Raw genomic sequence first — 24353 nt, 5'->3', positions numbered from 1 at the left:
ACATGTCTGCCCCTGCTCTATCTTAACTAGAAAAATATCTAGAAAACGGTGGATCTGAAATGTGGAACTGCTGATGACATCGACCCTGCTTCATGGCAGCAAGTGAAGTGAAGGTCCTGACGTGGGCTGCGCTGCGGTTTACCCAGGGATAGGCCCGGTGTCTATGCGGTCTCCCAGCTCTATCTGTATCTACTGTTAAATCTAAGCTTCCACCTCACTGACCACTGATCGTGTTTATGATATACAACATGGTTAACACAAAGCAAGCAAGCTTCTGTAGCACAGGGAGGGGGGAAAGACGCCCAACATGGAGGGCGAGAACAGTTGCCAGCTGTTTGTATGATAGGTTAATGTACAGATGCTAGGGAACTGCAGGACTCAGGGAAGGGGGAATTAGCTGGATGACGGCTTCCAGAGGATATGCAGACACCCAACACCACCAATCTAATCATGAGAGATGCCGGTGCAGGGGAAGTCTCAGGACTGTTGGCAGATGGGTGTGAATAAGCAAAGAGAAGAGCTGTGGGGAGGCTCCTGAGACAACAGAAACAGAACGGCCATGTGACCCACAATGCTGTAAGCATCCATCCAAGGGAACTGAAGCCTCACGCTTAGAGTAGCAGGATTCATGGTAGCCAAGACCTGGGGGCAGCCTAGTGCCCACGGACGTGACTTAATAGAGAAAGTATGTTATATATTCTTCAGTCACAGAGGTAATGAAATACTGCCATCTTCTGCAGCATGAACGGAACCATGGGTTATCCTGCTCTATGCAAGAAGTCAAGAAGAGTAAAACAAAATACCGCATGTTCTAAGTTACATGCTAGAAAGAAAAAAACTGGTCTCAAAGAAGTAGAGTGTGAAACAGTGGTAGCCAGAATCTGGGGAAAGACGGACAGAAAACGGTAGAGAATACATGGCTAATGGGCCCAGGATAGGAGAGATGACTTCTACTGTTCATTAGCACAGTGGCATATCACCACTAACATCAACTCACTGAAAACCTCAGAGAGCTGATGAATACACGAGGTGATGGCTGCCAACTGCCCTGACGTAGTCTTTACACATCACAGATCTATAAAGCATCACATTGCATCTCCTATGTACATACAATTTTTGTGTCAAATAAAAATAAATTTAGGTCAGGTGTGACGGGGTTCACCTTTAATCTCAACACTCCACAGGCAGAGGCAGGTGGATCTCTGAGTTCAAGGCCAGCTTGGTTTATAAAGCTAGTCAGAGATACATAGCAAGATCCTGTCTCCAGAAAAAAGAAAGAAAAGAAAAGAAAAGAAAAGAAAAGAAAAGAAAAGAAAAGAAAAGGAAAGGAAAGGAAAGGAAAGGAAAGGAAAGGAAAGGAAAGGAAAGGAAAGGAAAGGAAAGGAAAAAGAGAGAGTAGGAAAAGAAAAGAGAGACAAGGAAAAGAAAAGAAAAACCCCAAAACCAAACAAAGAAAAGAAACCTACCTTCGTCATCTGGAGGTTCTGCAGCTGCTGCTGCCAGCTGAGAACCGTCTCCAAGCGGCAGATCCAGATGTTGATGTTCCCGACTAACACTGATTTCCCCACCCCTCTCACAAGGATGCAAAGGGTGGAACTCAAGTCTTGGAGAAGGTCTTTGATTAGGCGAGGATTCTGGTGGTCATCAAGAACTGAAAAACCAAAAACAAGCAAGGACTACTGCTAACAATTGTCTACGTTTATAACCCAAACGTCTATCGCCAGAAGAAGAAATAGCAAAACGTGATCCCTTCACGCACTGGGATATTACTCAAGCTAAGAGGTGAAGGAAATCCTGACTGGTATGTGTCATGAGCTCAAACAAGAAGTATGATGTGGGAAGGACACTGTATAACTCCGTGTACACCAGTTCCTCAGCCAGCAGGCACAGATGCAATGATGGGGTAGGAGGAGGGACTGGCCAGGGGAAAGTGGTGGGGGCAGGGTGTCAGGTACAGAGAAGCCATTCTGGACATAGCAGTGGCTGCGATGTACATGCATGCAGCGCTATTGAACAGTATGCTGAAAATTGTTGAAAGTGATATATTTTATGCCATATGTATTTTATCATATTAAAAAACAAGGAGCTCACTTCATGGCAGTTAAAAATTGGCATCATTTTTATAACATATAACAACTGTTAATAATAAGAATTTTAAAAGGTTTAAAATGCTACCTGACTAAATTTTTGGTTGGGTCTACAATTTTGCCTGTGAAGTAGTCAGTGTACGTTTTCTTTTATACTTAGGATAAGGAGAATATTTAAACAGCTCATATACACTAGCGTATACACAGAGAGTACAGTTCCTTTTACTTATGGTCACTAACAGGTAAAGGTGTGTTAAATGAAAGGGAAAGTATGACTCACACGGTGCCTAAGTCACAAAGCTGCAATCTTAGAGATTACGGAACCCAAGGGTTGAATGAACCATGAAAGGACAAGGATCTTTGTAGGACTGGGTCTCTCTGGGATTACCTCTTTCCTTGGAGCACAAGGTTTAGCTGCTGGAGAGACCCATCTTCTAGCCTGGTGTCAGAAAAAGCCCCTTGCCCTGCACCAAGTTTCCAGTTAAGATTTAGACTTCAAAGTTCTGGTGCTGCAGGTGCAATAATGGCATGGGGGGAGGGGCAACCAACTCCTTCCTGATTGACTGGATTGCAGTGTTTGCTCTGGGTGGGGACAACTAACTCCTTTCTGACTAATTGGATTTCAGAGTTTGCTCCATGGCAGGAGATGTCAGTCTGGCACTGTAAACCTGCTCACAAGCCTGTGGCTGGAGAGACAACAGGCCCTGGGGTGGGCTGGCAGGATGGACTTATGACTACAGCTTTGCTGGACGGACACGTTAAACTGTTTCCAGTATTGACTTTTATAGTCACAGCCCAGTGCCGCTCTGAGCCTGGGCAGAGCAGCCTATCTCTGCGCTGAGTGGTGGCTGATACAGAGATGCTTCACTAGTCCAGGTGATGGGGAGGTGACCACTTAGTGCTCACATATAAATGAAAAGACTGTAAGACCCCAATGGACAGGTAGGAGTGCGACGAAATGCCGCCTTCTAAACACACCATGGCCACTGCAGTCACAGGCACATGGCTGCCTGCCTAAGTAGCAGGGGGACCAGGGGGAGAAGGGGGCGAGGAAGCATCTTAGTTACTACTGCCGTGATAAAACACCATGATCAAGCCGGGCGTGGTGGCGCACGCCTTTAATCCCAGCACTCGGGAGGCAAAGGCAGGTGGATTTCTGGGTTCGAGGCCAGCCTGGTCTACAGAGTGAGTTCCAGGACAGCCAGGGCTATACAGAGAAACCCTGTCTCAAAAAAACAAAACAAAAAACAAAACAAACAAAAAACCACCATGATCAAAGCAACCTGGGGAGGAAAGGGTTTATTCAGCTCACACTTCTACATTACTGTTCACCACCCAAGGAAGCAGACATGGCAGGCACCTGGAGGCAGGAGCTGACACAGAGGCCATGGAGGGGTGTTGCTCACTGGCTTGCTCCTCATGGCTTGCTCAGCCTGTTTCCTTATAGCACCCAATCCCATCAGCCCAGGGATGGTACCACCCACAATGGGTTGGGCCCTCCCCCATAAATCGCTAATTTAGAAAACGCTGCAGAGGCTTGCCTACCTGATCCTATGACATGTAACTGTCAGAAATGTTATAAAATTAAAATCAGCAGTGGCTTCCCAATCCTATGAATATGCTGCATTAAGAACTAATGAATGTGTAAATGGCCAGGTTGTATACTCTGTGAATCATTAATCAATAAATATTTTATTTTAAAAAAGACAACAAATATTCCAGTAATAATCATACCCTTTTGGACGATTTTATCCAAAATGTTGAAGTAGTTCTTCTGTGCCACTCCACTCAGTGAGGTTAACTGGGACTTCGCAATTAGCTGCAGTAGCTTGAAGAAAAAAGAGAAACGTTAAGCCGCCTGTGAATCTGTTAGCTATGGAAACCCCGTGGTCACCCAGTGGAGCTCGGTGTGAGATGCACTGATATGAACACTCCGGTAAGGTAGCTTCAGGGAAGGACTGCTATCTGTGTATGGTGGGGACAACTCCAGCTCCTGAGGTAAGGAAACCTGCTTTCTGTGCTGCTTAAGAATCTCCACAGGTCCGCTATGGGCCGGTGAGATAAATAAACACTCGGCCTCCTAGCTGCAGAGGGTCCTAGTCACTAGCAGACTCTCCACACGCTCCTTCATGCTCTGACCCACTGTCAAAGCTTCCTTCTAAGTTGAGATTTAAAAAGATTGTCACACCCAAGCTCTTCAGGTGCCACTTCAAACACTGTAGAAAATCAGGGAACCAAGAAAGATCGCTGTGAGGATATAAGCGACGACAACCATGATGGAAAGACAAGGGCTCATCCTGCCGCCTGTGCCTCCCGAAGCCGCACAACCATCTAGTACACACAACTTCAGGCACAACCAACCGTCTGTTACACACTGAGCCGTCTGTTACACACTGAGCTGCCTGTTACACACTGAGCCGCCTGTTACACACTGAGCCGCCTGTTACACACTGAGCCGCCTGTTACACACTGAGCCGCCTGTTACACACTGAGCCGTCTGTTACACACTGAGCCGTCTGTTACACACTGAGCCGTCTGTTACACACTGAACCGTCTGTTACACACTGAACCGTCTGTTACACATTGAGCCTTGCTGGCACTGCACAGGAGCTGCTGTGTCCTCCCTGCTCCCTGTTCCTCTCCAATTTTACTTGTGTCTTCCCACTATCTTTCACAACTTCAGGCTCCTACATCCTGGGTGTTTACTATGCATAACTTAGAGCTGGGATACTTTTTCACCCAAACTAGAAACATTCACTTCACCAACTTGTTAGCGTCTACTGATACAGTAAAGGTTTGGCCTTAATTCTGACATGTCTTTATAACTTATAGAAACTCCTTCTCAGGAGGGCTTCCATTCTTCTGTTCTAAAGGCACTTCTGTAATATAACTCTACATGACTCTCTTGCCCTCTCGGGCTGCAGAGGAAACATCCAGCTATGTCAGTTGCCTGTTCCAAGTTACAACAAACCTGTCACCTTCTTGTCTCTCCTCCCTTCCACAGCTCTGTGGCATGGGATAACATCTGGACCATAGTTTGCTCTCATCTTAGCCCGAGAATGCCTCACAGCACAACGGACCCTCAACAGAGCTGTGGTGAACAGCAAGACTAAGGCAGTGTGACAGGGTTCCCAAGGAAACACCCTGGGCCACACAGCTCTGCCGCTGAGTGCTACCACACATGTAAAGAACCAATACCACTTCTTCTCAAAATATTCCAGAAGGCAAGGACGTCTTCCAAATGCACACCATGAGACTTGCATATTTGGTATTGACCAAAAGCAAATTTGAAGACAAAATCAACAAACCACTACAGGACAAAACCCTATTTAAAAAAAAAAAAATCAAACCAACAAACAAACCATGCTAAAATCTGCTCCCTTGCCCAATGCCAGGACACAGAAACCAGCTGCACAGCAAGCCTTTCACCACCACTCAGGACTCCTGAAATGAAGGGAGCCATTTCTCATGGGAAACCAGTCAGCCGAATGCACATTAACAGTGTGGGAAAACTCACAATCCTCTCAATAAACACAGAAAGAGCATTTGCTCAAACCCAACAACCTCTTACCATAACAAACAAGTGTAGAAGGAACCAAAGGGCTAAGAACACACGAGCCAGCCCAGGGCTGCTGCCACTGAGAACACAGGAGCCAGCCCAGGGCTGCCGCCACTGAGAACACAGGAGCCAGCCCAGGGCTGCCGCCACTGAGAACACAGGAGCCAGCCCAGGGCTGCCACCACTGAGAACACAGGAGCCAGCCCAGGGCTGCCGCCACTGAGGACACAGGAGCCAGCCTAGGGCTGTCACCACAGTGAGTGGCACACCAAAGCTTCCTGTGATCTGAAACAAGACCCTTCATCCCTCATGTTGCTTTTTGTCAGAGTATTTCATCACAGCACCAGGAAGCTGACACCCAGCGAGCAGGGCGGGGTTAATTATATTCTGAATAGGCATAAGTACTGACTCTTTTAAGAAAACTTATTTAGAAACAAAATAAGTCACTTCTACTTTTTTTGGTTTTGTTTTATTTTTAAAGATTTATTTATTTTATATTTTATGTATGTAAGTACACTGTCACTGTCTTCAGACACACCAGGAGAGGGCATCAGATCCCATTACAGATGGTTGTGAGCCACCATGTGGTTGCTGGGAATTGAACTCTGGAAGAGCAGTCGGTGCTCTTAACCACTGAGCCGTCTCCCCAGCCCCTGTCACTGTCACTTCTACTTTGTAAAAAGGATTATTTACAGAAGTCTTTTAGAGCTGGTAGCACTGGTACTGTGAGAGCTGGCCTGTGTCCTCCCTGGGTGCTTAACTCCTCCACTCTTAAACAAACTCCATCAATAGGACAGGGGACTTGGATGCTCTGCAGGAGGTCAGGGGTCACTGCCCTGTGTACACTGGACACCAGAAGATGCTGTGGCTGCCTCTCCTGCACCCACCAGTGCTGTCTAGAATCACACACTACATATCACACTAGCTGAGGCCAAGAGCCATCCAGTGTCACATCTCTGTCCTGCAGCAACACTTCTAACCGCCTAGGAGACAGTGAGAGTCTTCTGGCAGCACTGGGAACGGGCTGGCCGGTGTGAAGCCTGACTGATGCTTTACCCACAATGCAGTGAAGTGGATGAGCCACAGACAAAAGCAAACTGCATGAGAACTATCACAGCAAAGACCTCTCCCTTCTGAAGATCGCCCAAGGCAGAAACTCCTCAAAAGCCGTCAGTACTGCAGGGAGCCTTTCTGGAGTTCTAGTCCTTATGAAATTCTCTTGTCTATTGGCCAGTGGTTCCTGTGTATACAACAAGGCTCATTCTGGGTGAACAAGAGAAGTGGAACATGCATGTGGAACCATCAGGCGTCCTCATGAGCTCAAACATGGGAGGTGTTTCCAAGAAAAGGACCCTGCAATGTCTTAGTTCCTGTGGCCTCTGGGACTTGCAACTGTGACCTAAGTGTTGCAACCCCCCTCCATGTCTTCTCCTGAGCTGTCCCTTTCCTTTCTGTACATAGACAGGTGACCCGTTATATAATCTCATACCTGTAACCTTCAAACTAGTCATTCGGGAGTCCTCAAAGCTGCTTCCGCAAGAACCACTTACTTTGACCACGTAAGTGAACCTCCTGATGTCCTGAATGGCACTTGAGAAGTCTAGCCGGTTGAAGGCTTCTCCCAGGGTGCAGTAGCCATGCCTCTACAAGACATCAGACAAGCAGGGACGTCAGCCAGCTAAGGAAAATCAGCCAACATCTGACGCCGGCTAGGGCATAAAAGCCTCTAGTGAAAGGTATTTGTATTAGTTCTAAAACCCATGTCAGATATAAATGAGAACAGAGCAAAAGACAGCAATGCTAAACATAAGCCAACTGTGTGTTACTGAGACACGAGGCACGGCAGTTTTTCACATTGCTGGTACAGTGAGTACTAGTGAAACACCACTCTGCTTTCTGTTGCTGGGGACAAGGTAGCGGAGCAAGGGACAGGAGGCCTCCGGATCTGGTGCTGTACAAGCTCAGGGAGCATTTCTCTGCAGGGAATTCTCACTGCTCTGCTGGAAATGTGTTCAACCACCAAGGAGTGAGCCTTACGGGGGCCACTGGCAACTGGAGGCATCTCTGAAAAACAGGTGTGAGCAGGCCTGAGGGTATATGACCCAAGCTGGGATCATGTGAGCTGAGCACCCCAAAAGTCAACTACTACAATGAGATACAGAGGTCTGGGAATCAAGGATGAAATATAAGTAAACTATTGGCATTCTGTCTGAAATCTCTTTTGTTTTCTGTATCGGTCTGTATGGATTTCACCTCAGGTCAGGACAGATCTTAAAACCGTCCTTCTGCAGCATCTGAAATACGTACACTACACACAGGTTTCCAGTTGAGAGTTTTGGGGGCAGGTGAGCTAGAGGGCAGTAAGGAACCACAGGCGACTCTGAGTGAAAGGTTGTCAGGGCTGCTGAGGAGCAGTGGAGACAGCGACGATCTGCTGATCGCGTGGGGAGACGACACAGCTCTAAGAACAGCCCTAATGTGTACAACCCAACCACACACTCACACAAAACACTGAGACCCGCATTTTCTCAGTGTGTGTGACACACCAAGCACTGCTGTGGAGTTGTGGGGAGCAAAGGGCAGAGCACGGCGTATAATCTGAGGTACCTCTCACTTTAAGGAGAAACCTTATGGTGGTGAGGACATCTCTCTGCAGTGACGACTCGCTCACACAGAACAAGGTTAGCATGCACTCAGGAGCATCTGTCTGCAATGACATCCCTGGGTCACTACAGGGATGAAGGATGACACAGGATGCCCTGGCAGTCTCCTAACAACCTCCCCTTGTTGCTTTTCCCAGATGGAATCCACACGACTCACAAAGTAGGGGATATTCAATTGAGCTTGGCTTTGTACAATTAGGTTAGCTCTGACAGGCTTTCAGTAGTATGTATGTCAAGGACTGGACTCATTCGACAACCACTTAAGGACAGTAACCATCACCAAGTAAGCTTTCTTTTCCACAATCAAGTATCTTCTAGGAAGCTGAGACAGTTTAAAGACATCATTGGGAAGGTGCCTGCCACAAAGTCTAACAACTGGAGTTCAAGTCCCAGGACCTACAGTAGAAGGAGAAAGTTGACGCCTACAAGTTCTCCTACAAGTAGACCTTCCCATCCCTACCATAACAGGTAAGCACCCACACCCACCCACACACACGCGCACACACACGCACACTCTGAATAAATAAATGTGATAAATTAAAAAATAAGATATTAACATTTCTGGAACATTTAACTAACCCTAACCTCATACGCGTGTAATGTAAAACTGCACCCTTAGAGTAACTCAGCTTAGCAATCACATACAGATAAAAGTCCACAGCGTTCTGCAGAGCCAGCCTCGATGTAGCTTCCCATGAGCCACTTTGCATTGCTGAAGGAGGGGCTCATGGCACTTGTGGTGACCTCATGTTGCTAATGAATATAATTATGAATTATAACATGACTAATCCCTGTGGCATACTCAACAGAAACAATACATTGCACACTCCTCTAATGCACACTTCCCTCCTTACATTGCACACTCCTCTAATGCACACTTCCTTCCTTACATTGCACACTCCTCTAATGCACACTTACTCACTTACTTACATTGCACACTCCTCTAATGCACACTTCCTTCCTTACATTGCACACTCCTCTAATGCACACTTACTCACTTACTTACATTACACACTCCTCTAATGCACACTTACTTCCTTACTTACATTACACACTCCTCTAATGCACACTTACTTCCTTACTTACATTGCACACTCCTCTAATACACACTTACTTCCTTACTTACATTGCACACTCCTCTAATGCACACTTACTTCCTTACTTACATTGCACACTCCTCTAATGCACACTTACTCACTTCCTTACATTGCACACTCCTCTAATGCACACTTACTCACTTACTTACATTACACACTCCTCTAATGCACACTTACTTCCTTACTTACATTACACACTCCTCTAATGCACACTTATTTCCTTACTTACATTACACACTCCTCTAATGCACACTTACTTCCTTACTTACATTACACACTCCTCTAATGCACACTTACTTCCTTACTTACATTACACACTCCTCTAATGCACACTTACTTCCTTACTTACATTGCACACTCCTCTAATGCACACTTACTTCCTTACTTACATTACACACTCCTCTAATGCACACTTACTCACTTACTTACATTACACACTCCTCTAATGCACACTTACTCACTTACTTACATTTCACACTCCTCTAATGCACACTTACTTCCTTACTTACATTACACACTCCTCTAATGCACACTTACTCACTTACTTACATTACACACTCCTCTAATGCACACTTACTTCCTTTGTGCTTTCCTTATGGACGTAGATCCATTTTTCACGATAAAAACCTAGAACAAAGATGAAAATGTCTTTAAAACCTGGCAAGTCATCTCAACCTCAGTAATTTAGGGACACTCTGATGACAGGACATGCTAACATTAACTCCCTGTTCCAGCTAGGAGATGCCTCTGCTTGGATAAGTGTTAAAATGCACTTTATTCCCTAATATCATGGAAGTGCTTAGACTCCTGTACATGAAAAGTTATTAATTTTGACACTACCATATCTTATTAGCTTAGAAGAAAATTGCTATTTTTATACCAAAGTATAAATGCTTAAGAAATCCTACCTTATCTCTGTGTCATTGTATACCAACTAGAAAGGTCCTGGTCTTACTGCCTGTGACAGCCATACATGGTGCATATGAGTAAGCCATGAAGCTGCTTCACACGATTCCACCTTCTTCTCACCTTAACAGGCACTCATGCCATGTACCAAGGTGGGCAGAGCTGTGACAGAACTTCCTCAAGCCCGTCTACCTGTCCACCACTACCCTCTGTGCCAGCTCTGCCCAGCGCTGGCTCCTGTGCTCGCTCTCCATGTTCCCACATCTAGACAATCCCTCCTAGGGGCCTTCCTGCTCAGAAAGAGACTCAGCACAGGGCCACACCTGGCCACTCAGAAGCAGACATGAGCCTCAGGCTTGACAGGTTTGATGTATAAACCTTACCAAGCACACAGCTGAGCTGCCAGCAGTCTGCCCCAGACAGATGGGCAGCACTGAGCACAGTGTGTGAGTGCACACCTCCACCCCTGTACCTCACAGAGCACTGCCGTGCAATTCATTGTGGTAGCAAATACATTAAATATGTACAAGACTAGACTTATCATGAAAACACTCTTACTGTGAGCAGCTGTGTCATTTCCAAAATGTTCCTTCTTCCTCTTTTTGGCTGCGTATTCACACTCATTGTTGAACATTTCTTCTTCACCACTATTTAAGATACTGAGATAAAGATGCTTCATTAGTTAAGGTTTTCATGGAAAAATTCATTTGCCACGTCTTTCCTAAGGGAGTGTCTGATTGGTAATTTGGGGGATCAAAATAAAGTTCCCACTAACCCCTGACGAGCACTCTCTAAACTGCAAGGAAGTCGAGAGCTGGAAACTCACGGGGCATACCCTATGTTCATATTTTTCATTTGGAAGGAACTAAGATTTATTCTTATTTCTTTTAAAAAACATTACTCCAGAAAGGGAAATGGGCTTTAGAATCTCCCAAACATCAAAGACTTTAAGACCTAAGCATTTATAAACAACCATAAAAGCCATGAACAGAATCCTAGTAGCAATATGACTATGACATTAAAATTGCTATGTCCCCAATGGAAGCTGAGTAAACATTCTGTTCTTGTTTATCATCCACATTTTTCAAATATTGGGCTGATACTAACTACTGCTGTGCTGATGTAAACTACTGCTGCACTGACCCTGCCTGCTGCACTGACCCTGCCTGCTGCACTGACCCTGACTGCTGCTGCACTGACCCTGCCTGCTGCTGCACTGACCCTGACTGCTGCTGCACTGACCCTGACTGCTGCACTGACCTGACTGCTGCTGCACTGACCCTGCCTGCTGCTGCACTGACCCTGACTGCTGCACTGACCCTGCCTGCTGCTGCACTGACCCTGCCTGCTGCACTGACCCTGCCTGCTGCTGCACTGACCCTGCCTGCTGCTGCACTGACCCTGCCTGCTGCTGCACTGACCCTGCCTGCTGCTGCACTAACCTGACTGCTGCTGCACTGACCCTGCCTGCTGCTGCACTGACCCTGCCTGCTGCTGCACTGACCCTGACTGCTGCTGCACTGACCCTGCCTGCTGCTGCACTGACCCTGCCTGCTGCTTCACTAACCTGACTGCTGCTGCACTGACCTGACTGCTGCTGCACTGACCCTGCCTGCTGCTGCACTGACCCTGCCTGCTGCTGCACTGACCCTGACTGCTGCTGCACTGACCCTGCCTGCTGCTGCACTGACCCTGCCTGCTGCTTCACTAACCTGACTGCTGCTGCACTGACCTGACTGCTGCTGCACTGACCCTGCCTGCTGCTGCACTGACCCTGACTGCTGCTGCACTGACCCTGCCTGCTGCTGCACTGACCCTGCCTGCTGCTTCACTAACCTGACTGCTGCTGCACTGACCTGACTGCTGCTGCACTGACCCTTACTGCTGCTGTGCTATGCATTTTCTCTATAAGCATCTATCAAATATTTCAAAGTACTTAATAGAACCAGACGGATCAACGTTACCTTTATGATATTTAAATACATTTAAAATATTTTAGCATTTTCCTTTTTTATGAAACTTCAAGTCAAGTCATGACAATGCAAACATCTTTTCTTTAAAACGAAGTTTTCTCCTTGTAATAATTAAAACTACACCAGCCCAGTCTACAGAATGAGTTCCATGACAGCCAGGTCTACACAATGAAACCCTGCCTCAAACAAACAAACAAACAAACAAACAAACAAACAAACAAAAAGTATAACAGCAATCCACACCATGAAAACTAAAATCCCATTTTTTTGGACACGCTGCAGTTAATTTTTGGTCTAAAGCAGGGAAGAAAGGACCGTGGATCCAGGCTGGCTGGTGAAGCCTGTGTATAATGGCACTGGAAATCACCAATCTAACAGCGCTCGCTCATTTCCCTGTCACTGCTCCTGATGTGAAAGCCACGCTTCTCCCACCACAGTGTGCACTTTTAATCAAACAGCTGAGTTTGCCATATTAAGTCTATCTGTTCCTGTCAGTAAGGAAACAGCGCAGACAATGGAAGCCAATCACCAGGCAGCCAGAGAGCACCTCAAACACACAACTACATCCTGTCACAGCCGAGTCATGACACCCACTCCAGAGCACACATAGGACCTTGAATCCGATGATCTTATACTTACTCTAGTGCTGGTCTATTCGCACCGATTCAAACACTAGATCGTTTTGAATCTGAAAAAGCTTTCTAAATAAAGTCACAAACTTATCAAAGGAAAAATGATTGGCTACTGCTCTTCTGAAGCAGTGTCACAGAAATGGGAGGCCACAGAAGAGGACATCCAGTCAGCTTCCTAGGCTGGAGCGCCATGTGCAGGAGCTGTAGGCTATTTAACATGCCATGGTCAGGTGCAGGGAACACTCATTTCCACTGAGTCACACACAGGCTGTGGCAGCCCCCACACCTGGCTGTGGCCCCACACCTGCAGCAGCCCCACACCTGCAGCAGCCCCACACCTGACTGTGGCAGCCCCACACCTGGCTGTGGCAGCCCCCACACCTGACTGTGGCAGCCCCACACCTGGCTGTGGCAGCCCCCACACCACTGACGTTTCTGGCACAATGGCCACTGCTGAGTGCTTCTGCTGCCGCCCAGTGTTGGATGGGAATCAGAGGACTTGGAAATGGAGCCATGGGAGACCCAGAGGTCAGGATAAAGAACAATGCCTACGCTGAGGAAATTATTAACCAGCTGCTATTTTTATAATGCATTTTGAGGTAGAAAGGTCACACTTTTTGGTGATGGTTTTTTACGGCCAGGTTTATGAAAATCTAAAAGTGAAGAAAAAATGCTTCCAGGATTAAAATTTAATGTGTATAAGTGTTAATAAAATTATTTATAGTGTACAAGCCTTTCAGCTTTTTCGTGTATATAAACTATCAGTTAATTGCATCTTAGAGCAGACACTCCCTATTCTTACAACCCTTGGTCATATGACTAAGACGAATGTCCCTTATCCAGCTTTTTTTTTTTTTTTTAAAAACAAAAAGGAGAAGGAAGAGGAGGGAGGGCTGGAGAGATGGCTCAGCAGTTAAGAGCACTGACTGCTTTCCCAGAGGTCCTGAGTTCAATTCCCAGCAACCACATAGTGGCTCACAACCATCTGTAATGGGATCTGTAATGCCCTTTTCTGGTGTGTCTGAAGACAGTAGCAGTGTACTCACATATATAAAATAAATAAATAAAGGAAGGAAGGGAGAGAGAGAGAGAGAGAGAGAGAGAGAGAAAGGAAGAAAGAAACAAAGAAACAAAGGAAGAAAGAGAGAGAGAATTTCAACAATAAATCCCCTTAGGGCAGGCAGAAAACTTTACTATTTCTCCAAGGAAGCAATGCAAACAGAAGAACACACGAACATGTGGGCAGCATCATTCTCAAGGAAATCAGATTAAAATGCCATGATCCCTGACCTCCATTAAGATGGCTCCTATACTGTCCACAAGTGCAGCAAGTGAGCTTTGGGGAGGATGCAGAGAGCCAGAGTCTTTAAGCACCAGTGCTGGAAACATAACGGTACAGCCAGCATGGAACAGCACACCCAGGCCCTTATAACACTGAGTGAGTTACCATCTCAACCAAAGGGACTGAAAGCACAGTCTTGAGATGTCCACACTCCCACACTCCTAACAGCTCTAGTGACAACTGTGACATGTCCGGGCATTCCCCACAGCTACCAAAACAGCCCACATGAACAAAAGTGACTGATCCGCACAAGGAAACAGCCTTAAGCAACAAAGGAACGCCACCAGACCACACTAAGCGCATGTACAAGCAGGAAGACTGAGGTCAAATCCTCAGCACCCACGTGCAAGCTGGGTATGACTGGCGACTCCTTTAACTGTCGTGGACTAGACATGCCTAGACAGAAAGGTGGGCAAAGCGGTACATGACCGCGCTCTGCCGTGAGCTGACAAATGCAGAGGCTGACAGCAGGGACAAGGCCTCACGGGGACTCACATGCTGTGGTTGATGGTATACTGGCTGTCCTCGCTCCTGAGCTCGTGGCTACAGGGGTCACACCTTTTCCACCCATCCTCGGTTTTAATCCAGCTCCATCCAGGGGACCTCCAGTCCTGACCCAGAAACGGCATCGTGCTCCTGTAAGATAGAAAATTAAAAAACAAAATCAGTTTTCATTAAAAGTTATACACAGGGACTAGAGAGATGGCTCAGTGGTTAAGAGCACTGACTGCTCTCCCAGAGGTCCTGAGTTCAAATCCCAGCAACCACATGGTGGCTCACAACCATCTGCAATGGGACCTGATGACCTCTTCTGGTGTCTGAAGACAGCGACAGTGTACTCACATACATAAAAATAAATAAATCATTTTTTTAAAAGTTGCATACACATAAAAAACACAATTTTTTCTCATTTGGAACTCTTTACATGTGAATGCATGTGACTCAGCACTGGCTAGGCGTGGCAAGCAAGCAGTGAGGGTTGTATAGTACTCTGTACTGAAGTGGTAACTGGGTTGAGCACAGGTGGTTGCACTGGCAGATGATGTGTCCTGAGCCAGCTGAGGAATTCCATTCTAAACAGTGGTCCCCACCCCTTCCACCCCTGTACAGTGGTATGTGGCAACCAACTGAATCAATCCCCCCTTACTCCAGACATCAGAGACAGAACGTCGGAGTGGACTATGGTCAGGAAGTCAGACAAGGCATGAGGCCAGAAGAAGGAAGGAGCCTGGCTTCATTCTAAGAAAACCAGAGCCAGGCAGCTGGAAGGCAAATGATCTGATCAGGCCTGTGCTTTACACTGAGTCAAGGGCAGCGGACTGAGTACTAAGGTCCAAAGGTGACTCGCATACATACTGAATGTAAAAATAGCCCCAGCCAGTCATGCTTACATATTCAAGATGCAGTCTCCCTACAGAGGCTTAGCTGGTCTCTTCATGCAAACAAGTCCCTTGCACATCTCCACCCGCTTCATCAGTCTCTGCCACTGTCACCTGAAATCATTTATCTTCTCCTCCAAGAGAATGCAATGTCTTGCTTAGTGTTCTACCCAATTACCAAAGCAATGTCAGGCACAGCCAGAGTTCAGTAAACATTTGTTTATTGAATGGATGACTGTACAGACCCATATCTCAGAAGCGCAAAGAAATGGGCATGGCATCCTATGACTCAGCAGCATGGGAAAAACGAAGGTGGCAGAGGAAGGAGTTCTAAAGAACACAGATGGGCTGGAGAGATGGCTCAGCGGGTAAGAGCACTGACCGCTCTTCCAGAGGTCCTGAGTTCAATTCAGCAACCACATGGAGGCCCACAACCATCTGTAGTGGGATCCGATGCCCTCTTCTGGTGAGTCTGAAGACAGCTACAGTGTACTTACATAAATAAAATAAATCTTTAGAAAAAAAGAAAGAACACAACAGGTGACGGGAAATGGATGGAGACAAGCCAGGGAAGGGACCTGGGAAGAAGACTGAGGCTGTGGAGAGAAAGGTGGGAGCCAACAAAAGAGCACATTTAGAGAAAGGAATGACAAGAGAAATATTATCAAGAAGCCATACAACACTGGAGTTCACGGGTGGACAGTTTTTAGTTTAGTTATAGAGAGGATGCTTAGATTTGCACAGAACATCAGCAGAGCAGCCTGCATCCTCAAACACACAGTATTTACATCAGAACGGAGGTCCCTATCCCGTTCGCAGGTAAGTGGCAGGGCATCTACCTAATAAGGATGAGGTTCTCAGTTTAATATCCTCAGCACTGAAAAGACAGAACAAGCAAAGCAGGCATTTCATCGCTTTGAGTACTTGGGAGATCTAGAACTCTATTTACATTAACCAGCAAAGGCCAGGTTACCAATAGGCATTTATACTATATTATAGGAAACTATGCAGATTTCAACACTACCCACGTATTATCTTCAAGAAGTCCTGGCCTAGTATGTGAAATGCATGCTAAACTCGTTTTGTTTTTGTTTTTTATACCAAAAGGAATGCAAACCCCTTCTAACCTGCTTTACACTCAGAACACGTCTTCTTCTCTTGTGTAGCGATTAAAATCCTGCATCGGGGGTGCATCACAAAATGTTCTTTAGATTTTAAACCTTTTATATTACAAACCTATTTCATAGCTACCACTAATCTCAAAATGCAAAGTTCACCGCCACATCCCGTCAATCCAGACTTATCGGATTGTCAACAACGTTCAGGATTGGGGCAGAGAACACACAGATTGGGGCAGGAGACGTGAGGGAAACTACATGGAAACCTCAGCCTAAGCACACCCTATAGCAACATGGCTCTCACAAGCAACTCTCCTAACTGCAATTTCACAGAGAAAAGGTCCAGAGCAAAAGAAACCAACCCTGGAAGTCCTTAAAGTTCCTGACTAGATGAAGGGCTGTTTCAACACTAACCACTGGACATAGACTAAGTAATGAGATGTCGCACCTGCCTATGGGAAGCAGCCCAGCACAGGAACTAAAATAGTAAGATGAGAACATTCAAAGACAATTCACATACATGAGTTATGAAGTACGTGTACACACACAGACTAGAGTATGAATACCATGCGTGATAAGGAGAGAAACTAGAGAGAAAGGCAGCATAGCTAGGAAGGTCCTGACAACAGGACATGGCTACACATGTATGTATGTATGTATGTGTGTATGCATGCAAATAAATGGAGACTCGAGCTTGAGCAACAGCAGTGACAGGCATCTGGGGAGAAGATGAAGGCTGGAACGTAGGGCCCAGCTTTGACACACTGTGTTGTGCTGTGTATGTCTGGTTGTGCTGACGTCCTAGAACTGTGACTAGGACCGTGAGAGACTCCGACCTCTTAGACTTCATTTTTGAGCAATGTGCTCATATGAAGAGTATGCTTAGAAAGACAATGTTCTAGGGTCTGTAGCACAAAATGAAAAGGAAGAACAAAACAGGAAAAAACAAAACAGAACAAAACAAAAAGCCTCCTGAACCAACAGTTCGTCATCTTTGTCTTAGGTAAACCCGTGTCCACAGCTAACAAATTACCTTAAGCTTCATAACATGCAAACATTGCACTAATCTAGGCAGCCACTACCTCTTAGGTATACTTACCTTTTAGCTTCAAAAAAAAAAAAAAAAAAAATAACTGTATTTATAAAGAGCCACTGTGGCATTTCCAACCATATTTTGATTACTGCCAACTGTGATTCTCTAAACAACTTAATGAGGAAATAGTTGGTATAACCACTTCATCAGCTAAGTGTTTCGATTTTTAAAGGACTGGCACGGCACCCAGTAAACCGTAGAAATAAAACCCTTATGTCCCTGACTTCCCAACCTACAGGAAAATATTTGTTCTCTTAACAATTTACTTCACAGACTTGTCATGACGCGGTCTTGTGACTGCAGTATCAGTCCACTAGCTTAAAATTCAGTCTCTATAGTTCATAACCTAAGGCGAATTCTGGGAGCAAATGTATTGATAAACAATAACAAAAGGCCGCCCGGATCCGGGGCTATAGACCGGTAGGTAGCACATTGCTTGCGAAGTTGCTCAAAAGGCCCTGGGTTCAAGCCCAAGCGCCACTAAAAACAAACAAACAAACAAACAAAAACACCACTGGGGCTAGGTATGGGCGACATACACAAGCACACTTGTAATCCTAGCACTCAGGTACCTGAGGCAGGAGTTCAAGACCAACCTGGGCTCTGGACAAAGACCCTTTCTCATAAAACAAAAGACACGTAATTTAAAAGATTCATACCTGTTATGGAGCGTCTGATCAGGAAATAACGTTACTAAAAGATTTTAAATGATGACAACCCACATTTTATGGAAATCTATCTACTTGATTAGAAGACATGAACTGCCAGAATTTTCATTAATGTATTTAAATTAAAACCACCTTTGTTTGGAGAATTTGCAAAGGCTCAGACAGTCTAGCTTCTTTTCTGTTGCAGAGATAAAACATTCTGACTAAAACCTTTGTTGGGGTGTGGGGTCTCCTGGGGAGATGGCTCAGCGGGTAAGAGCACTGACTGCTCTTCCAAAGGTCCTGAGTTCAAATCCCAGCAACCACATGGTGACTCACAACCATCTGTAATGAGATATGACGCCCTCTTCTGGTGCGTTTGAAGACAGTTACAGCATACATTATGTATAATGTTAAATAAAGCTTTGGGCCGGAGCAAGCAGGGCCAACGGGGTTGATGCAGCAAGCAGAGGTCCTAAAATTCAATTCCTAACAACCACATGAAGGCTCACAACCATATGTACAGCTACAGCGTACTCACATACATTAAATAAATCTTAAAAAAAAAAAAAGAAATGGAAATGGTTTAAGGTTAATGGTTTAATGGTTAAGAAAATGGTTTATTTCATTCCACAGGTTACAGTCCACACCCTCTGTGCAAGTCAGGCAGAAATGCATGCAGAAACCAACCACAGAATACTTCTAACTGGCTCATGACTGTGGCTTGCCACAGTATTTTCTTCATATAGCTCAGACCCTCCTGCACAGGGCTGTATAACCCCAAGTACACTGGGTCACCATATGACACTTACCAATCAAGAAAACAGCCAATAAATAGGCCACAGGCCAGTGGCTCTCAACCTGTGGGTCTCGACCCCTTTGGGGTGGGGGGCACATATCCTGCATATCAGATATTTATATCACAATTCACAACAGCAGCGAAATTACAGTTATGAACTAGCAACAAAAATAATTTTATGGTTGGGGGTTCACTACAGCACGAGGGACTGTCTTAAAGGGTTAGGAAGCATTAGGAAGGCTGAGAGCCACTGCCAGAGGGCAACATCACTGAGTTAATTAAGGTTCCCTATTCCCAGGTGTGTCAAGTTGGCAACCAAGTCTAACCATCATATAAAGTAAAATCCAGAAATCATTTCTGAAAATTTATATGTATGAGTAATGTCTGAGTCTACTCAGCTGTGACACAGCTTATACAATCTGTCCTTTTAAAATATATACATATTTATTTTTATTTTATGTGTATGAGTGCTTTGCTTGCATGCGTGTGAGTGTAGTACCACATCCATGGATGCCCAGTAGATCGGACAAAGACATCCTACCCTCCTGGAACTGCAGTTCTGTCCCATTGGGAGCCACCATGTGGGTGCTGGGAACTTAATCTAGTCCTCTGCAAGAGCAGCAAGCGTTCTTAACCACTGAGCCATCTCTCCTGCCCTTATATGCACTAGAACTTAAGCACAAGAATGTCAAGCTAATGCCAAAAGTCACTTAGGGCCGAAGATCTTAAGGTCTTTTCTGAGTTTCTATTTCCCATGGTGGGACATGACTGTGGGGTATTTCAGAAGAGCAGGATGATTTCTTCAAATTCATGTCCTAGGAGAAACTAACACTAAAGATCTTGAACTAAGCAAAATATACTTTCTTCTTGTTGTTGTTGTTCTTCTTCTTGTTGTTCTTGTTGTTGTTGTTCTTCTTCTTCAACAAGCACACGTTCTCCTAATGAAAACAGTTACAGCAAACACTAGAACTCAGAATGGGCCAGGCATTAACGCTGAATAATTCACTGAATTGCACTGAGTTTAGCCCTCACACTAACCTGTAAAGTAGAAAACAGCCACACTTTGCAAATATAATTCTCTATTTGAAGGCTCAGCTCGAGCTTAGCATATTCAAGGGGCTATGTTTGTTCAACCACCAGCATCATAACACAACACTCTCTATTTATCCACGAGAGTACAGAGGCAAAGAATCCCATAGGACAGGATTCAAAATTATGGACTCTCACTCCATAAGCCATGCTCTTAGGCACTATATTTATAGTAATCATAACAGCCTATTAAACAGGTTCCAAGAAATTACAGGTTTCAGTGGTTTGCGTTTTTGTTCTTTGTCTTCTATTTTTGGCTTTATATGTATATCTATTTGTAAATTACACAAAAAAATAATCGGATTGTACATCAATGGTCTTCACCTTTAAAACAAACTCTTTGAGTATATAGCAGGAGCATTATAATAAAACAGTTTATAACAAAAATAGCAAGGCAGGTTCACTTTTGGAGAAAAAAGCTTCACCCTTATTTTTTCAGTTAAAATTTGGAGAACGATAATCTCCATTGTTCTAGAGTAAGAAAGAATGTATAGCCTGGGCCGGAGAGATGGTCAGGGGGTTAAGAGCTCACTCACTGTAACTGCTCTTGCAGAAGACCCCGCCCTTGGTTCCCAGCAGCCAAGTCAGGCAGCTCACACTGTAACTCCAGCCCATCAGGATCGAAGCCTCTGGTCTCCCCAAGCACTCGTGCATGTGCCCACACACAGGCTCACTCATAATTAACAGTAGCAAACCCCTTTTAAAAATGAAGCCTGTCTTCAACCTAGTAAGCATTTGATTTTTCCGCTGCTCTAGCTTTCTTACAAGATTTTCAAGTAAATTAAATTCCAACAACTTGGATCAAATGTGAAGAGTTTGTATAGGTGGGTAAATTTGATTGTGAAAGATCATACAAAAAAAACCCAAACAAACAAATCCACTGTATATTTCAGGCTGAATGTCTGAAATGGGGTTTACTCCAAGGAGTCCAGAGAGATCATCACAGATGCTTCGTAGTAGGACAACATGCCCAGGAACGAAGGAAAACGGAATGTGAAGGAAATGGGGGATCTTTTCTGATAATGGTGGGAAATCAAGCCTTGGCGCTGCAGGTAAAGGGGGGGGGGGGCTTCACAGGGACAGTTCTCCAGACGCCTGAGTTCTGAGGAGTTTGAATAGGCCCAGGGATGGAGATGGAACTGCACTGGAACAGAGGCAGAAAGGAGCTGTGAGGACAAAGATGCAAATTTCGCGTGTCTCGCGGCGAGCGCACACGCCGGCCTGAAGGATGGTGCACACACAGGTGTGCACGGGAGGCCGCACGGACCCGCAGGGGACAGGCCGGCGGCGGTGGGGGGCGGACGCCTGCATCTACCGAGGTTGGACGAGCCCACAGCCCGCTCGGGGCCCCCGGGGCAGCACGGCGGACATCGGAGGGCGAGCCCGGGACGTCCTGCCCGACTGCCCCTCCCCGTCCTGAGGCCCTTCTCACCTGCCGGTCCCTTCCAGACGAGACAGCCACCAACCACACCGAGCCGCAGCGTCCAATTATTGCCGGAAGCCGTCCGCCTCCCGCCGAGGGCCACCGCTGGACGCTCCGCCTCGGCGTCCCGCTGATTGGCCGGCGAGGAGCCACGTGATTCGTGTTGCTACCCGAACTCGGAGGCCTCGGGGCGCGCGTGCTCAGTGAGCACAAGCCCCACCCACCCATCCTAGGCGCCCCAGGGTCGGTTGTGGTGGTTTTTTGACCCGCCTTGTTGGCATCGCCCAAGTCGTCTGGCGGAACCCATGTGGTTAGCCTCAGTCTCCAGACGTCCTCTCCGGACCTACAGACCTCCCTGGCGCCGGGCTGGGGCTAGCAAGGACACCGCCGGTCTACACTCGCGTCCCTCACCTCTCTATCCCATTTACCTGCCTGCCTAGCTAGGCATCTGTGAATGCAAGGTTCTGGTTCGGACTGCCCCAATCTCCTACACGCCAGAGTCTTCTTGCTCGTAGCCCTGGGGCTCAAAGACAGTCTTGCTGACCTGCAGCCTAGAATGGCTTTCAGTTCCTAGAAAGCTGGAAAAGCAGTGTTAACAGGTGGAATGTTTTCCAAATAGGTAGTATGGGGTCTGTAGAAAGGAGAGGGAAACTGGACCACTGCAGGTTGTGGAGCTCTTCTGCCTTGATAGCAAAACGGAACTAGGAATGGTTCTTACCCGAGTAAACAAAAATATTTTAAAGTGTCTAGTGTGTAATGAACAAAAACATACATATTCAGTTTAGTCTTTTACATTTTTAAATAGCAGGTATTCATTTTTGGAATGTATTATGTAAATAATTTCTGACGTGCTTTTATTCTAATAATGTTTTGCGCTATACTCTTTAAAAATACTAGACCAATTATGGGTGGAAATCAGCATTATTCCATCCACACACCTAATCTAGGCGTGTGGCTCTCGATTCTAAACCATGCCCAGTGGCTCTGTGCTTTTGTTTATTGAACTTGTAGAAGTGTGTTTGCAAGCAAAGGATAATCTTAATTCAGACTGTTTGAAGTTTTTGTCGCTGTTACCAAGCCAAGATAATAAGAGAACAGAGACAATAAGATAGAGCTGTCCAGCTTCCAGTGGGGTTTGTCCTGATAAACCCATGCAAGATGAAAACACTAAGTCCGAAGTGCACCTAATACACCCAGCATAGGTTATACCCAGCCTGCCACAAACCCTCAGAACATAGATAAACCTATGATCAGGTGAAAGTATTTAACAAGGTCTACTTAAAACTGAGTTTAGAGCCAGTGAGATGTCTCAGTGGTGACAATGCTTCCTGTGGAACCCTGGAGATCTGAGTTTAACCCTGGGATCCCATTTGGTGGAAGGAAAGCACTGACTCCCATGATTGTCCTTTATGCACCTTGCCTGATCAAAAGGAAATTTAAAAGCTATTTTTAAGTATGTTAAATATGTTGTGTGGCTAGGTATTTCCTCTGAATTGAAATCTTCCCTCCTGGAGACAGGAATAGGGCACCCAAGACTCAGAGGCAAAGGAAACCTAAAGAGGTGGGGAAGCCCCTGAAAGAAGATTCACAAAATCCCCACCCAAGATTAAATAAACAGTAGCAATCTGCAGCGAGTTCCAGAGGCAAATCTTCAGCCTGATGTGAGCTTTTCTGTGATGTAGTCTTTGAGTCCACCCATGCTTCTATGAGTCACCCTAGTCATTAAACCCATTGGTTCACTAAGCCAAATATGGGTGAAATTATTTCTTTGGTCTGACGTTGCTGTTATAACTAGGGTGAATAAGTATTTGGTTACATATCTCCAGGGAAAAATCACTCATCAAATGATTTATTGAATAATGTGCTAAAAGTGAGAACATCTGTATTAATTTAATCTAATTTAGTAGCATCCACATCGTTCCCTTAAAAGGAGTTTTGCCAATTATATTAAGAAGAGTCAAGTGCCGGGAGGTGGTGGCACACGGCTTTAATCCCAGCACTTGGAAGGCAGAGGCAGGCAGATTTCTGAGTTCAAGGCCAGCCTGGTCTACAAAGTGAGTTCCAAGACAGCTAGGGCTACACAGAGAAACCCTGTCTCGAAAAAGAAGAAGAAGAAGAAGAAGAAGAAGAAGAAGAAGAAGAAGAAGAAGAAGAGGAGGAGGAGGAGGAGGAGGAGGAGGAGGAGGAGGAGGAGGAGGAGGAGTCGTCAAGTGACTGCAGAAACTCGTAAAGAGGAGCCCATGAAGTAACACTAGAAATGCACAGGTTAATATGAGAAACTACAAAACAACAGTAGCCCACAGTACCACGGATGAGCAATAGGAGTAACAACAAACACTCATACTAGCACGAACGGCAGCGTGATCATTAGAGTCCAGAGAATCATGTACAGTGGCAATGCTTTGGTTTCAAATAAGTGACTTTATTAAGTACTCAGAAAACCAAAACAAGTAGAAGGTAGTCGGCAGAAACAACAGATATATAACAAAATATCATCACATCTGGTGCCCCAGCAATGACTGGAATAGTGTAATTCAGAGGCAACC

General features: G+C 45.7%; 1 protein-coding gene across 3 annotated transcripts in view; it reads right to left on the bottom strand.

Annotated features, from left to right (window-relative positions):
- The window catches only part of Fbxo25 (F-box protein 25), a 31357-nt gene extending 9429 nt beyond the window's left edge, over positions 1–21928 (bottom strand). For all 3 annotated transcript variants that reach the window (XM_085844120.1, XM_085844119.1, XM_085844121.1), the window contains exons 1-7: positions 21817–21928; positions 14755–14895; positions 10871–10971; positions 9984–10033; positions 7197–7289; positions 3822–3915; positions 1467–1651 (exon numbers count right to left, since the gene is read on the bottom strand). In XM_085844120.1, coding sequence (XP_085700246.1) covers positions 1467–1651; positions 3822–3915; positions 7197–7289; positions 9984–10033; positions 10871–10971; positions 14755–14888 — 657 coding nt within the window. In that variant the 5' untranslated portion in view covers positions 14889–14895; positions 21817–21928. The remainder of the gene's footprint in view (positions 1–1466; positions 1652–3821; positions 3916–7196; positions 7290–9983; positions 10034–10870; positions 10972–14754; positions 14896–21816) is intronic.
- Between the last annotated feature and the right edge of the window lie 2425 nt (positions 21929–24353).

Source organism: Mus caroli, unplaced genomic scaffold, assembly GCF_978045245.1.
Source record: "Mus caroli unplaced genomic scaffold, Mus_caroli_1 scaffold_10, whole genome shotgun sequence".
In the NCBI taxonomy this organism is placed as follows: domain Eukaryota; kingdom Metazoa; phylum Chordata; class Mammalia; order Rodentia; family Muridae; genus Mus; species Mus caroli.
This window is presented reverse-complemented; position numbering and strand designations above follow the sequence as displayed.